The 17,177-nt window shown below is 31.2% G+C and overlaps 1 protein-coding gene across 1 annotated transcript; it reads right to left on the minus strand.

Annotated features, from left to right (window-relative positions):
• Nucleotides 1–1,540: 1,540 nt before the first annotated feature.
• LOC134725150 (coiled-coil domain-containing protein 40-like) lies at nucleotides 1,541–17,176 on the minus strand. Its single transcript, XM_063588727.1, has 20 exons — nucleotides 17,096–17,176; nucleotides 15,575–15,647; nucleotides 14,924–15,044; nucleotides 14,029–14,274; nucleotides 12,249–12,532; nucleotides 11,880–11,963; nucleotides 11,066–11,285; nucleotides 10,528–10,685; nucleotides 9,989–10,129; nucleotides 9,502–9,605; nucleotides 8,109–8,352; nucleotides 7,516–7,698; nucleotides 6,763–7,008; nucleotides 5,992–6,205; nucleotides 5,425–5,594; nucleotides 4,915–5,006; nucleotides 4,358–4,546; nucleotides 3,843–3,963; nucleotides 2,828–2,986; nucleotides 1,541–2,095 (listed from the first exon to the last, which is right to left on the minus strand). Exons 1-20 carry the CDS (start codon nucleotides 17,113–17,115, stop codon nucleotides 1,850–1,852), a joined length of 3,315 nt encoding a protein of 1,104 aa, XP_063444797.1. The 5' UTR covers nucleotides 17,116–17,176; the 3' UTR covers nucleotides 1,541–1,849.
• Between the last annotated feature and the right edge of the window lies 1 nt (nucleotide 17,177).

Below are 17,177 nucleotides of genomic sequence, written 5' to 3' on the forward strand. Positions count from 1 at the left end.
AATCTTTGTATCTATGGGATATTGAGAAACAGTTTTAATTTATTTGTGACATCCCTGTCTGTGATTAACCATCTGTTCATAAATAAGCTTATAATTTCAACCACAGATGGTTAGTGCATATATCCTCATTTCAACCCCCCACCCCTTTTCCTTATTTTTAGTGTGGTTTTTGTTTGTTTGTAAACATTTGACATAATTTTTAAAGGCTGTGGGATAGAACACATCAGGTGTTCAATCCAGAGACAGATTGCACAAAACGGTCATTGACCAGGTATGATAAAATTATCAATGATTTGCATATAAAATTAAAGTCATCATTGATAATCTTCAGAGTTCAATTTTAAACATGGGAGAATCAGGGAACTTTTGTAAAATAATTTCAAAGACCATGGACAACAGATAGATCTGAAAAAGAAGATGCCTAGAAAAAAAACAGATTGAACTAGATGTGACTTCATACAAAACCTTATAGTCAAACAATACGTGATCAAATTATCTTAAAAGTTAACAACATCATTGTGAACATACACTGTAGACACAGAGATATGTACCGCCAAAGGGAACAGCCTCGACTAGACAAACATTCTGAATGTTTTTTTCCAGGGACTCAAGCTTCCTCTACCAGTTAATATTGAAGGGCCTGATGGGTTATTTTCGTTCTTCTTGATTGGCACTTTTCACTATTGTTATCCATTTTTCTGCAGATACTTTTCTTTTTATATTTTTGTGATCCATGATCATGGAAATTTATTTTCTGTGAATCGTGATTGTCAAAAAAAATCTACTGGTGAATTGTGATGAGACTCCCCCATCAGGCCCCTCAATATAAATGCCAGGAAATAGTACAACAATCAATCAATCAATCACTAGACAAAAATTGGAGGAGATTAAGCTACAGAGCCTGCATTTTATGAATATGAGGTACTGCTGTTCTAAGTTGTAAAAGTACTTCAAAGTGAATGGATCACTTCTGATGGAAGAACACAGTGCAAATCTAAATTATTTTTGACACTAGTGCTTATGCAGCAATAATAATGTGGATACAACAAATACTACAGACAAGCCTATATGTACGGAAACAAAACAGGCCAAAGCTACCAAATAGACAATCAATTTCATTAAAACCAAGAGAAATGGGTAACTAACATGGCAAAAAAGATAAAAATAAAAAAAAATAAAAAAAGACAAGTCACCAGCAACAGTCTAAAACATGTTAAGTGTTGGTAGAAATATGTATTTCATTGAACTTAAATTTCATGAATATCAACAACCGGTGAGGTATTCACAAATATATAATAAATATATCAAATGAGTAATTATATTATCAATGTTAAAAAAAGTTACTAGTGGTAATCTGACACTGTATTTAACTACGCATAGTAAATATTCTTGTCAAGTTTGATTTTAATTTCTCTTTTTGGGCCATATAATTTATAAAAAGTCCATAATGTGACACAATGTTATATAAACAGAACCGTTGAAATTATTCAATTCTAAAACATTGAATTAAATAAGAAATTTATAGAGCAAGTCAACAAAATAAGATATAATGATTCATTTTAATAGTGAAATAATAAATAATAATACTATACAAACATTTTGTATCATACAAATTCTTATTAAGAGACATTTATGCAATAAAATTCATCACAGTTAGAAAAAAGTGGCCCCTATAGGCAGTGACATTTAGTAAATACATTCATAAATTGTTAAACTTCTGAAAATGAAAGAAATACATCTTTTTTTAACAAGTATTTGAAAAGATTGTATTAAATTTGCTTCTTTTCAATCTTTTTTCTTCAACAAAAGTCTGATGACGATAATTTATAAAAACTATCAAAAATTGTCTTTAGTCGTCTGCAACATCAATTCTTGAACTCAGAGCAAGTGTGACCTTTCTTAGAGCTGGCTGTACGTGTGGGAATTCTTGGTTTAACTTGTCCACTATAGCACTGAGGGTTTGTAATCGGTCAACTTGTTTGGAATTTTCCGTCTCCAATGTGGAGTCAGATTTACACAACATGGTATATTTTCCATCCTTAGCTTGCTGGAAATACTTCATTTTCTGTTGTTTGCCCAGTAATTCAGTCATATTCTTAAATTTGAAATAAATGTAATGTTAAACAAATCAATCATATAACTTGTGATAACTGCTATTATATACTGTGAATTCTCTTATTTTCATAGGTACCAACTTTCATGGATTAAGGACAAAAATACGTGTTCATGGATATTTAACTTGTGGTTTTGCAGAAGTTTGCATACAAGCCAGTTGTAATTGCTTGAACATTTAATTTCTGGTTTACCTATACCCTAATAATTCCCCAAAAATGGTTTCCAACAAATAATAAGGAATCCACAGCACACAAATGGTTTATTTTTTACATCACAACATCTATCTTTGGTTATTGAGAGTAAAGAGGTAAAAAATGTATGTACTTGTTTAAAGTAAAAACATTTCAGGCTGAATATGAGTTAAGTCAATTGCTACTGAATTTGTTAGGTTTGTTCTTATTTGGTGCTTCATTGCACCATTGTCCAAGGTTAACTGTAGAATTGAGCATTCACAAACATGTTTAATCCAGCCAAATTCTTCGTCTTTCCCAAGTCAGGAGCCTGAAGTTCAGAGGTTATCTTTGGTTCATCAAATTTTTTATTCATAAAATGCTTTGATACGATTATGCTGTTGGTTTTCTCATTTAAATTGTTACACATTTTTCCTGTCTAACCTTTTATGGTATGGGTATTTCTCATTGTTGAAGGCATTCATAAGAGTAAGACAAAGTATATAATTCCCATTGCAACAATTAAGAATCACTAAATGTACCTTTTGTTTAAGCTCCACCATATTCTCCACATCAGAATCTAATGTATCAGCTTCCCCTTGTAATTGTTGTACATTAACTTGTCTCTGTTCTAACTGTTGACTCAGATCTGTCTGGTGGTCTCTTAGTTCATTAATCTCACCATCACAAGAATTAGCCTCCTGAGAGTAAAAAGAGAAGTTTAGATAAGCTTTCAACACGCCCATTAGAATCTTTAATGTTAAATGTTTAAAATATGATATGTAACTGGCACTTAAACCATTTCAGTTTTATAAGAAAAATGTTAAACTATAAAATAAAGCTGTACTGAAATCTTTTGCTAGAAATAATAAATAAGATATCTTCCTACAGAGGAGGTTACAATAGAACATTATATTTGGATGCAAAAAGTTTAGAAAGTTGTTTTCATATACATGTGATGTTAATCTGGAGTAACAATGTTAGAGCTTCATTTCTAAGGAAAGAATTTGTAAAAATCCTCTGCTATTCTGAAGTTCATTTTAACATTACAAGTACTCATAGGAAGACCTTTTTTTTAGCTCATTTCCAAGATTTTCACATAAGATTCATAAACACTATGGACTTCAATCTAAAATCAAATTACATGTTTAATACAGGGTTGGCAAAGTATAACCCCCCGGAGAAAACCCATGTTGGAATTCCTGGGTTTTCCAGGGCTAGGCAATACTCCCAGAAATGGGTAATACTGGGCAGTATGAATTTTTAAACTTATTTGGACACAAAATAGTAAAGACTTGTTGAAGTTTCATAGTATTAGAGCTAAATATATACACTTTATACAGATAACCATTGAGAGTCATTTCTAGAAGATTGAAAATTCAATTTCATTCATTACTCCACTACTTCTATGTAGACAGAATACAAAATTTGAACATTTTATGATACCTTGTTAATTTTCCATGTGTTGTTTCAATAATTCAAACTTTAAAAAATGCATTTTATAGTAGTGTTTATGTGAATTGTAAATTTTAATTTAATACAAAGTTTTTATCATACCGTTATTGTAACTTTGATCTTCTTTCTCAATTCTCCCATCTGTCTTTCGAATGTTCCTTTAGTTAATACTTTCTTGTTGACTTTCTGTGACGCATCACCTCTTGTAACTATGGTATCTCTCCTGTAAAAATCAAATATTAAAATATTTTTAGTTTAATACAGATTTTTTTTTTATTATTATTAATCAGTTTATTACAACAGAAAATATTTAAATTACAGATATTCAAAACATTTAGTGAAATATTTATTACTGGAAAATTGTAATGGAATAGGAGTCAAAAAAATTAAAAAGTCGTATTTAAAATGTCTTTAGCATTTTTCATATACAGCTTTATTGAGATCACAATGTTAATCTCACTTATTTGTTAATTCTTCAAAAACTGCAAACATTTCTGAATTTGAAGACTAAGTTTGAATTGTGTTATTTTCAACTAAATTTCCGAAACAATAAAAATATTAAGAAAAAAGCATTTATAGTAATTTACATGAATTAAATCTAATAAATAAATTTCTACCTAGAAACAGCTTTCTCCATTTCTTGTATCATTTTCTCCTGGTTCTTCATCAGTTGAGCATATCTGACCTGCATACGATGAATTTCAGCTTTCATGGCCTTGATTTCACCTTGACCTACTTCTGAGTCAACAGCAGCTCTGGTTTCTCTAGCAAGCTGTGTTTTCTTCTCCCATAACATTATTTGACGTCTGAAGAATGAATATGTAATTTTTAAGAGAAAAAAAAACTTACACGGTGCACAAATTATTTTTATAACAAGTTAATATACATGTGCATTGATCAATAGATCCATGATAGTTATAAAGAAGACGAAACTAGGTATACAAGAATGCAGAAATACCTAAAATTTGAGTGTAAACTGCACATTTATAAAGAACGTGATTTTCAAGCCACTATGTTCAAGCAATATTTTTCGGCAAATAAAGATGAAAGTTTTAGTAACAATTCTTTGAATTAATTAAAAAGTATATATTATTGAAACCTATATATGCAAGTCCCTTATCAAAGCAATCATAGGCCTCGTGGTCTTACATAAATATAAACAAGATAGACCTACTCTGACTCCACAAGACTATTGAGTAATCTTTCCTTTTCTTCTTTAACACCATCCAGTGATGTTTGTAATTCTATTGACTCAAGCTCTGCTGCCTGTGAAAAATCATATCAAATAAAGAATTTGTGAACTGATTTTTAACAACCAACTTGGATTCCATTGTTTCATCTTTTACATTAGGCTTATAAAATCAATTATATTTACACAATTATGTTCAATTGTTTTTCATGTAAGTTTATTCAAATTTTGTTTTATTTGCATGTATTTTCAATCCATTAGAATTTTCTGTAGATAACCATCACTTTAATAATTTGTTGATTAGAAATACAGAAATGAATTGACCTCAGTTGATAGTTAAATCTTCAGGTACATGTATCTTATATACCATGCAGTATTTAAACAGGAAAAATAGCAATTTTTAATATACAAACTTGTCTCATATTAAAGTTTACTATCAGTCTTCCTGTTATATTGTCTTATTTAAAAAAATACTTAGTTGTTAATGAAACACACCTTGAGAGCACCAATGAAATCGTTTTCTAACAAGATATTATTCTGCTTCAGCTCATGATGAGTTCCAGATTGTCTATGCATTAACTGATTCAATTTCAACATATCATTTTGCATGACACTAATTCCCCTCTCAATATCGTAGGTTTCACGTCTTTCATGATCAATATCACCTGAAAATATATGACAAAATCTTTGATGAGTTTTATTAAAAATTGATAAAAATATTTAGGACAGGTCTTTTAGATTTTGAGGTATTCATTTGTACTATAAACCAAATTAGTTTCATGTATACCTTGTTCTTGAAGTATATATAATGGAAGACCCTAGTTTTACATATTTCGTGACTGTTTATAATCACTTTCTTTTTTAATTTTGCTTGCAAACTTTTATGTGTATGAAATTTTTTCAATTATCTCCCTTTGACAGTTTTCAAATTATTTTTCAATTACTCCAAAAAATGAATAATCAAAACAATTAGATAGAAATAAAAGTATCAATTTTTTTGCAACTTCATCAACTCAATCTCATTCCCTTTGAAAAGTGTTATTTACAATATAAATAACCTACCCTCAGTTCTAATTTTCTTTTGCAGGAGAATTGTGAGTTGTTTCTTGAGTTTCTCCACATCAACCATTTGTTCCTCCTTGTCTTTGGCCAGTCTGACCAGTTCACTTTGTTGTCGTAACCAGATCTGTTGTAGTTCTGTTATCTCCTGTATCATGCCATCTATTGACTTCTGTAGAGAGTTGATCTGGATCTCCAAGGGACCTAACTCTACACCCTAAAATGTTAGAAAGGAAGACAAAATAACATTATAATCTACACAATTTATTCCTGACTTTATTTGGAGATGGTTTAAAGTAAATTAGCTTATTTTGTGACTTTCACAAGCAGAAAAATATGGAGAAAACATAAATCTTTGTGAATATGTAACACGTGGGTTTTCCCTTAATAAATACAAAAAAAAATTAGAAATCAGGAATATAAATTATATTATAGAAAAGTCAGCTAGAAAGGTAAAACAGCAAAATAAAGGATGGCTTAAATAAATTGGTTAACAGTATTGATTTCAAACCATAGCACTGCATACATTTTCTTATTAAACATATTTTCAAGTCATCATTGTACAATAATTGAAAACAGAAAGCCAAAAAGAATTCAAAGGTATAAAGACAATAACATGCATCTTAGCATTTGATCAGAATATCTGAGGTGCTTCAAAAGGATCATCTAAGCTATTATGACAAAATCAGAAGGTACACTGATAACTTATTATTATCCAGCTTTTGTAATAGCTATTCATTCTATTCAAATCTGTACCAAGGGATAACTACTTACTCCAGCATTGGTAATGAGGGCTTCAAGTTTCTTGTTATATTGGTCAATAACATTCTGTTTCCTCTCAATAATGGCATTCCTCCTTATAATCTCTCCTTCACTTTTGTTAATTATTTCATTTCTCTGGGCGATTTCTTCATCCATTTGTTCCATTACTTTATTCAATCTTTCAATTCTAGTTTGAACATTAGAGATTTCCAAAGAATCCCTGGATATTTGGTTTTCTACCTCCGCCATTGAAGTTTCCTGAAAAGATTATGTATATTGAATCAATTGGATTTAGTATTTAAATATACATAAATGGTAGAATCATAATGAAAATGACTATCTAGCAGGCAAAGTTCTTGAAATCTCCCCCCTTAGTATGTATTTTTTTTAATTATAAGAATACAGGATAATGAATTACCAGAAAAGTATACAAGTAGCTAAGCAGAATAAATGTCTATCAAAATTTGCTGTTCAGGGGCCGTTTACTAGAGAGTTGATTAGCTTTTTATGAACTGTGACAACAAAACATTCATCCCTTTGAAAATTTCATGTGTCAGCGTAAAAAGATCCGAATTCTTATTTTTTGTTATCAAATTTTTTTTTGCATAATGTTTTTTTGAAGGTCTATATTTACTCTGTGTATTTTCCACTATATTTCTGATAGAAAAACTGGAGGATTCATGAAAAAGAAGAACATTTAAATCGTGATTACTAATATCACAGTCAGCTTGTGACAATTGTAATCCTAAATAGATAAAGACTAACAAGTTGTTTGGTGAGATCCCTCCTCTTTCCTGTCAATTTCTTAGTATAATGTGCAGCTTTGTCCATTGTCAATTGACTTCTCATTTTCTCCATGATTTCATCTTCCAAATTCACTTTCTCTAAATATTCTCTTTCTATCTGCTTTCTCAATGCATTCAACTCATTTAATCTCAAAGTTTTGTCCTGGAATAGAAAAAAACATATAAGTTATTTTTGTAAAATTATTTTATGACATCACACACATTAAAAGTGTAGTGAATTGATTTTCCCCTCATTTGTTCTTTTTGCAGAAATACAAACAGATGACACAGAAATGTTAACCATCATTGCCCTGTAAAGAGCTTGATTTATCTCATGTAAATTGGGGTACATGTATTATCATATGTAACTATTGCAAATTCATAAACTTATTGAACATTCAACACTAATGTTATAATACTGCATTTTCTGAAAATGATGAATACAAATCATGCAATCAAGCAAATCAAAATTCAAAATGCAAGTGTTTTTTTTTTTTTGCAACATCTATCTGATTGCAAATTTTGCAATATAAAAATTTTGCAAAAAATTTCCACAAAAAGTATTCAGCTTACTGTCATTGCTCTGTTTAGAGCTTGTTCTGTCTCGTGTAACATTCTGGTATAAGTGGCATATTCAGCCTTCAATGCATCATGCTTAGCTATACATTGAGTCAATTGTTTCTTGACAGTTTCTATATCTCTCTCTGTCTTGTTCAATATCAATGTTAATTTTTCATTCTGTTCTTGTTCTTTGAAGATTGATTTCTTGTATCCCTCTATTTCTGTCTCAAGTGATAGTACTTTCTGCAACTGTTGTCTGAAATAGAGGGTCAACCAAAATAAATTAAAAAAAAAAAGTGATGAAAGGATTATAAACAAGTTTTATACTTTTATCATTTAGAATAATAAAGGAGAGATTTGTTTTCTTAGTACGGTAATCCATACTTTAAGATACATAATAGCAGTTACCAAGTCATTTAATCTATATACTTTGGATTCATATATATTCCTGCATACACATTTTCAATGATGATGGAAAACTTTCATTTTCGTGGATATTTAATTTCATGGTTTTGCTAATGCCTTCATATATTCCTTTAAAACATTTGTAAATTGTTGAAAATTAACAATGTTTTAACATAATTTGTAACATAAAATTGGTATCCAATGATTAACAATGGATCCACAGTACTTCAATAAAAACAGTTTAAAATATACATGCTTTGAGAAAAGGAAGTTTTAAAACAAATGGAATCTCACTCAAAAATATTCAATGAATTTCCAAATTTAGTGTTTGTGCAAAAAAGCATAGTAAAGGAGTAGGTCCAGTAAGACCACTTTTTGGCCCCAAAATATAGCAGTTTTACCAAATTGTTAAAATGTAAACTTTTAGTTATTTATTGGACAGAAGAATGCTCCTGCTACATACATATGGGCTTTTTTGACAATAAAATGCACTTATATCGGGTACTACCACCATTAAGTCATGCTAAATTACTGAAATCTTCACAATTCTATCGTTTTTGTTAAATTTGAGATGGTTTTCATGTAAAACAAAAGTGGCCGCATTCGTGTTCATCCTTAATATTGAAATGTAAGTTGTATTTTATGATAATAAATAACATATATAAAGGTTTAGGATGAACACGAATGCGGCCACTTTCATTTTTGACAAAAACCATCTGAAAAGTGACATTTTCAGCATATTTGGTATATTTTTCATAATTGAATTTGAATCGGATAATTTTTAATGACTAAATCGGTGAAAATCTTTCACAAAAACTAATTGATTCAAATGAAATAGACACTTAAGTGTTTGAAAAGTGGTCAAAATCTCTTGTCAGATGAACTTGAAATTTGAGGCCAAAATCGGTCCTTACAGGACCTACTCCTTTCGTGCAGAATTTCATTTAAGTTGATTTTTAAACAAGTAATAATCTTTAAATGAGTTATAATAAAAACTCACTCTAAAGCCTCATTCATGGCAGAGTGAGCTTCATCTCTTCTCCTCATTCCAATGATAGAGCTATTCCATTGCTGAAATAACTGTTTCTTCTCGAGTTGAATAGCCTAAAAAGTTCACACAGAAGTTTTAAATACGATTATGTTATAAATAGATGTATAATTATTTTAGGAAGTGATGCAAATTTACAATGCTTATGTATATTATGTATATGTGATATCATATAATTAATTTAATGAATTGTAAAGAGAGACAAAACTCTTAACTACTATTTTATTTTTATTTGAAGAATAGTTTTTATGTCATGCAATTTTTTGGGGTAGCTACTTGAGAACTCACTACTGATGTGTGAAGTCTTAAATAATGAGATTTAGGAACCTTAATGTTTTTATATAACATATTATGAATAGCAGAATAGAAATACTGAAATGAGCATGTAGATTGGCCAAAAAAAATGTACACTATGCTTTGAATTTTACTAAGAACTGACCTCAATTTCCATATGGGCATCAGATAATGCTTCTTTGGCTGCCTTTGTTTCTTCCAGTTGGGCAGTAATCTGAGCCTCAAACATGGCTATCTCTTCCTTCAGTTTGTCTACTGTTTCTACCAGTCTGTCTACATATAAATCCTGTCAGAATAAAATATCAAACAATTTATGGATTATATTTGAGTTCTCTGTTTCTTTTTGATAATATTCAAGATGAGATAACTGTTAATGCTTGGCACTCAAAAAAAATAAAACAAGCTTTTAATATTAAAGATAGATTAACAATGATTTTGTTTTCCTCCCAAGTATGATTGCACATAATCATTATATATCTGATACTGCATGATGGTTTTGTTTGTTTCTTTATTGCTTATGTTTTTGTTTCTTCTGTTTTCGCCTTTCCCAGGTAATATAATTTTTTACGCAACCCATTCTTCGACGTAACTGAAAAAGTTTACTACATATAGTATGCAAATTTAACAGATATTATTTCTGTTTCTATGAATGAATTAAGTACTGTTATGACCTTACAAACATACCTGCTTTTGTTTTTCTATTTCTGCTTTGGATACTTCCGTATCTGCTTTTTCTGCGGCTCTTCTCATAATGGCAATGTCTGATCTTACATCCTCCTTAGCATTCTGCATGTAGAATAAACGTAAAGCCAAATTCTCTACCTCAGCTTGTAACTCAGAACCTGTCAACAACGATAACAAATGAGATACTATATAATCATCTTTGCTATAGTTCCTAATAACCTTGTATCAGTTAGATTGCAAGGATTACAATCATAAATGGGAAAAGTTGCAAAGCAATAGCAATTTATAAGCACTTATTACATTGCAGTTTCATTATTCTGTTGACTATAAACAGATTACAACTTTTCAACCATTTATTCATGAACTTGTGAAATTCTAATTCATTTCATGAGAAAATGCGGTCATTTGCTTTTGAACCCAAGCAGTTTTTTTTAAGCAATCACCTTTTATCACAGTAAGTCAATCAATGCAATAGTAAGGAATATTTAACTAAGTCATTTGGAAAATACTGTATTAATCATGGACATATATTACTTACATTTCTTTTTCTCCTTATTAACAGATACTTGATTTTCCTTGTATAGACCTCTGACATCACCAAGTTGTTGTTCCTCTTGTTGTCTCCCTTGGTGAAGTGATGAATATTCATCATGATTTTTCTCCAGTAACATCTGGTATCTAGCTAGTTCCTGCTGTATCCCATAAAGATCTACACCAAGGTCCTCTCTTAACTTCTTCCTGTTTCTCAATGCTTCATCCTATTTTTTAGAGACCAGTTTTGATATATTTAGCATTGATAAATGTAAACCAACTTATTTTCACAGATATTTTTGTTCAGGTTTAGACCTTTCAGTTACAAATTTTTTGACGATTTCAACCTTTGTTGATGTTATAATAAAAGAGAAGATACTATTTCGTAATATTTGGGACCATTCATATTTACATTATTCTTCATGTCAAGGAAGTCATTAAAAAATATCACTTGCAAAAATTAGTCATTTTCACATTTTGGATAGGTTCTTTTTTTCACTTTGACTGAAGTTAATTCTGGATTAATTTTGTTGTTTTTTTAATGTTATTTCTTCTGTTTGTTTGCATAACTAGAATCTTTTAATGTTTGTAATAACAAATATATTCCTGTTTCAACACAAAACCTAAAATGAACTTCTTTTTCTTATACAAGTATCATTTGTAACCAAAATAATCTTCAAGACATTTAAAATCTTTCTCAACAGTTCATATCTATGCCAGTGTTGTTTCCCTTTCTTTCTGTGCCTATACATGTATAGAAAAAAATCTCAAGTTTTGTTGCAGGAAATTGCAAACTCTTAAACTCATATGCATGTACTTACCAACTCTCTCACTTCAAGGGTGAACTTTTCATCTTGTTTGGTCAAATGTGTTTTGAGAGCATTTTGGAATCGTTTCATCAATGGCTGAAATATTAAAAACAAATAAGTTAAAAAGTGTATAAAAACTGGTCATTATTGCATTCTAATTGAATACAAGCAATGTTCATGTACAATAAAAAAATTGTTGGTCATGTGAATTTTTTAAGCCAATATTCATAAAAAGTAACATTTCATTCTACCGGTAATAGTTTTGGGCAAGAATTACATTAAAAAAAAAAAATAATAAAATTATTAAATATTTTCATTAATTTGATTTGAAACATTATTATTTAAACATTTAGAATTCAATTGTTTTTTGGTCATACTTACATGATCAGGGTCAAGGACCATCATATCTGTCTCAGCATCACTTCCGTCATCAGATTCTCCGCCCTCATCTTCCATCTCTTCCTCATCTTCATCGCTGTCCCCACCCCCTTCACCATCATCTCCGTCATCCCCACCTCCACCTCCTTGAGAGTTTAGGGCAACTGCATTACTGGGTTCCTGGGGTGGTTCAGGAGCCATGTATTCTCCTTGGTCAAAATCATCGTCATCCCCGCCCTCTCCACCAAAATCATCACTGACGCCAAAAGTAGGTTCTTCTTCTACAGCTAAAACAAATAAAATCAAATGTATAATTCCTTTAATCCAAAAACCTAGGACAAACATATCTTTTATATTGTTTTAATAAGAAATAAAAGGACATGATTGAAAAGGTTATTTATAAAATTGCACAAAGAGTCAAAACAAACAAACAGAAATTAAATAATGGATATTATAAATGAAGTATGTGTCTTACAAGAATATAAAACAGCAAGATATACAATAGGCATTTTTGCTCTCACACTATTATCTAATAATTTGTCTATTTATATTTTCTTAGAATATATCATTATTGTGTCTTTGAGGCTACATAGATCATAGATTAGAAAAATTGTACAAAAGGGAATTTTTACTTTCACAGTACATGTATTTAGAATTTGCCAAAAAGGCTTATCTTTTTTTTATTTACTGGATTTTATAAATTCTAGTCGACAATTAAATATGTGTCTCTAGATAATGACAGTATCATCAGTGGAACAACAGGAAATAAGCCATCAAATTTGACTGGCTTTCTTGCTGATAAAACATTCATGAGACTACTGTTAAAATTAGGTAAAAACACATTCAAGTGGCGACGAAAGACAATATATAAATTATCCTTCTGGTTTCAAGAAAACAATATTTAAAAGCAGGGTTTCCCCTGGGTCAATTATTTTTTTCGCCACCTCTTTCGCCAAAACAATATATTTTTCGCCACTTTATTATTTTTTTCGCCAAATATATTTTTCCTTTAAAATTTTCTTTTTTTCCAGCACCCCCAACCCCCCCAAAATAAGAAGTGTTTTTTTTACAACAAAACGAAGAATCTTATTACTTGGAATTGATCCCTCGTGTAAGGTGAAGTCATTACATTGAAGGGTTACTCTCATGCCAACCTTTTAAATAGATTTCTTCATAACGACAGTTTTCTTTTCTAGACCATCGTAAATAAGTAAAACTATATATGCTTGAAATACCTGTGTTACTGAAACAACTTTGAAGTACCCACTCAAATCAATGATCTATATGAAAGTTAAATGATAAAGTTTAAAATCAGAGACCTTTCTAGCTTTCAACATTTTTCGTCATAACAATAATTTTCTTTTCAAAAGAAGGAGAGGAAGCGTAAATTTTACTTCAGACACGTGCGTCGCAAAGCGGTAAATAAATCCCTTTTGAGACATGTGACAGAAGCCATTTAACCATATCATTTTGTCATATCATACAATCAACACCTTTATTAATTAGTCCTTTGATGTCGATAGCTATAAATGCAATCAGCTGATTATTGATTTTCTGTTGAAATCTTAACGAGTTCAAGGTGAATTCCAAGTATTGTCTGATCGGTAAAGTCAGAGAAACCCGAAAAAAGTAAACAAACAAGATGGCTGAAAATATATCGTTGTATATATTTCTTTCGCCAATGACGAATTTTAATCGCCACAATTATTATTTTTTCGCAAATTGCGAAAATGGCGACCGCCAGCGGAAACCCTGTTTAAAAGGAAAATTGACAAATGTTCACCTCTGGTTGCACTTGTTGGTCTGGAATCTTTCTTAGACCCAGCTGCAGACTGAGGCCTGGACCCTCCAGTAACAGATTGTGGTCGAGACCCTGCAGGTGATGGTGGTTTTCCAGACCCAGGTCTAGACAGTGGTTTATCCTTAGCAGCCGAGACCGGTCTGGCAGAGGAGCTTGGTCTTTCTCCAGTAGCTGACACTCTACCAGATACAGGCCTGGCTGATGTTGGTCTTGATCCTTCTTTTGACCCTGAAATATTCCACAAAATTAAAACAATGGTTAGCTTCATTAATACTTACATAAATACTAATCGGGCACAGAATCGATAAATCAATTAAGATTTCACTGGTAAAATTATTTGTTTTTTCTTTTATAAGTATGCCAAAAAGCTACAGCCAGTAAAAGTAATTTCCTGGTCATAAAATTCATACATTTATGCACAGAAAAAAAAAATCTTCAACCACCAATTAACCTTACTAACATGCATGTAGACAGTTCTAGAATAATTTAATTCCATTTAAAGTAATTTATTGTTCCAACGTCAAAGACAAGTTTAAACAAAGGGATTGAACATAGAACAATGCTTATACAAATCCTTTCTCATATAACATGTACAAGATAAATTAAATAATCTGATACTATTTAATTAATATATCTCTGGTAATTCACAGATCATTCACATTGCAGTGAGTCAGTGGAGGCAATCCTACCTTATAGTACAATGCATCATTTTAAATGGTCAAATAAAATAAAACAAGAAACTTGGAGAATATTTAACACTAAGTTGAAAAGCTTGTTTCTAATCAGTTTTTTCTTTTTGAACAATAAAATATGTTTGAACTAAAACAAACACTAATTATGACTAATATGTCCATTATCAACTATAGCCTATGTATACCTGGTTTGGCAGATGTTGGTCTAGATCCCAGCTTGGCAGAAGTTGGTCTAGATCCAGACTTGGCAGAAGTTGGTCTAGAAGATGGCTTAGCTTCTCCTTGTTCCATTGGTCCAGAATCAAACTAAAAAAAGAAAGAATATAAATTCATAAAATAATAAATTCTTATAATAACAATCTAGGTTGTATTATAGAGTTTAATACAAACTCAACATGTTACTTTTTGAGTACAGCATCCTTGACAAAGTCTTGTTGTTTTGCTTTGTTTTCTTTGATAGTGGATTTGGTTTTTACAGATTTGGTAATTCCTGTTTTTATGGTTACCCTATATATATATGCATAATTGAAAGTTTTAATTTGTAAATCAATATTAAGATACAACATAAAAAAGTCTGAGAACTTTGATTATCCATCTCAATTTTCTCGCATATGTAGCTTCAGATTATGGTATAAAATGCCTTATGATCAGGTTATGATGAATATATATATATATTTTTTTTGAACGTAGTTTTCAATTTAGACTCGTTTATATTTTTTCAGATATAAATATTAACAATATAAATTCATTTGTGTTTTCAATTTAGATTTTTTATAATTTAATTTAATGGATTCCATTTTAAAGTAATTGACCCCTTGTTCAGAAGTCAGACATACCTCTTGAAGAGCTGCCACTGTGGCATCACTGACTACATTTTCTACTTTAGGTTTAGTAGATGGTGACTCTGGTCTACAAAATAAAGGTAGAAAAATTAACAGCTGCAGTGTTGAGAAATTAAAAACTCTACATATCAGTGGCGGATCCAGAAATTTCCATAAGTGGGGGCCCACTGACTGACCTAAGAGGGTACCTGCGCCAGTCACGCTTAGTGATTCCCTATATTAGCAACCAAAATTTTTTCCAATAAGGGGGGGGGGGGTGGGCAGGCCCCCCTAAATCCGCCTATGCGTATATCTATAAATAAAATACGGAAAAAAACAAATATGCACTGCCTTTTAGTTTTAGACAATAAAAAATCTATATCAATATATATCCTTGATAACAAAATTAACTGTTTTGAAACAAATAACAATACACAGCCCTATTCCCTGCTGACCAAAGATTATGGCTTGAACTTTTGACATCATACAACATTCACTTTTCCGATTTAGCGTCAGATATTTTAGTATTGTAACCGGAGAGCATGTATCTACCCTACAAATTCATATTGTCACCACCAGGATTCAAACCCCTATCGCCTCGTGACAGTCAGTGTGTTAATTCACTGAGCCAAAGAATCAATTCCTGAGCTCAGTTGATTAAGACTGGCTTTATATGTTCTACCTGTACTAAGGAGGGGAAGCCACCCCGCTTCAAGAGTCATCAATTCATATCTTTATATATGACTCTAAACAACACAAACCCTGGCTATACTCTAGATAAATTAACATCGTGGATTTTTTAGTTGGGCGCCAAATGTAACCTGAGAGCATGTATATCTACTCTACAAATTTATATCGTCACCGCCCGGATTCAAACCCCAGTCGCCTGCCTGACAGTCAGTGTGTTAACCCACTGAGCCAAAGAAATGATTCCCTAGCTCAGTTGATTAAGACTGGCTTTATTTGTACTACCTGTAGTCCTGTACTAAGGAGGGAAAGCAACCCTGCTATAGTATCATGACATGAACCAAATTAGTAAATAATTTGAGAGGACTTACAGCCTTGCCCTGCACTGCGCTAAGTTTTCACAGGACCATACACATTCAATATGAGTTTGGTTCCTTACTTGGAAGAAGAAAAAGAACCAATGTGAAGTCCAGTTATGGTGGACAAATAGGTATAAGGTGTACTGGCTTTCTCTCATTATCATGAAATCATGAAAATAAGTGTATGTTCAATGATTTCTATAGAAAGCTTGGTACATTTCATGCACAATCACACACACAAATTACTGTTACTATTTTTATTTATTTGAAATAATCATGATGTAGGTATCAGATTGTTGGAATGTTGGAATGACAATTTCGGCCGAGGAAGAAGGGTTTATTTATGCATCAAAATCAAGTTTGTTTTAGCTCTAATTGCAATTCTAGGCTAATTTTATGGAATAACGATAAATATTGGACTCCGATGAAATGTGTCATTCCGACAGTGTCTCTAAAATCGTCAAAAACAACAGGAATTTATGCTAGCTACCTATCTTCTTGGTCTGCCATATTGTTGATTGTTGCTATGCGGAAATCACAAATTCGCAATGAATGTTGGGTAGTATTTTCGG

This window comes from Mytilus trossulus, chromosome 7, assembly GCF_036588685.1.
Source record: "Mytilus trossulus isolate FHL-02 chromosome 7, PNRI_Mtr1.1.1.hap1, whole genome shotgun sequence".
In the NCBI taxonomy this organism is placed as follows: domain Eukaryota; kingdom Metazoa; phylum Mollusca; class Bivalvia; order Mytilida; family Mytilidae; genus Mytilus; species Mytilus trossulus.

Coding starts and splice junctions, on each gene's coding strand:
- LOC134725150 (XM_063588727.1), bottom strand. CDS start 17,115: ATGGCAGACCAAGAAGATAG. Junction 11,286..11,879: donor CCCTTGAAGTGAGAGAGTTG/GTAAGTACATGC, acceptor TCTAAAAAATAG/GATGAAGCATTGAGAAACAG. Junction 6,206..6,762: donor CCCTCATTACCAATGCTGGA/GTAAGTAGTTAT, acceptor CTAACATTTTAG/GGTGTAGAGTTAGGTCCCTT.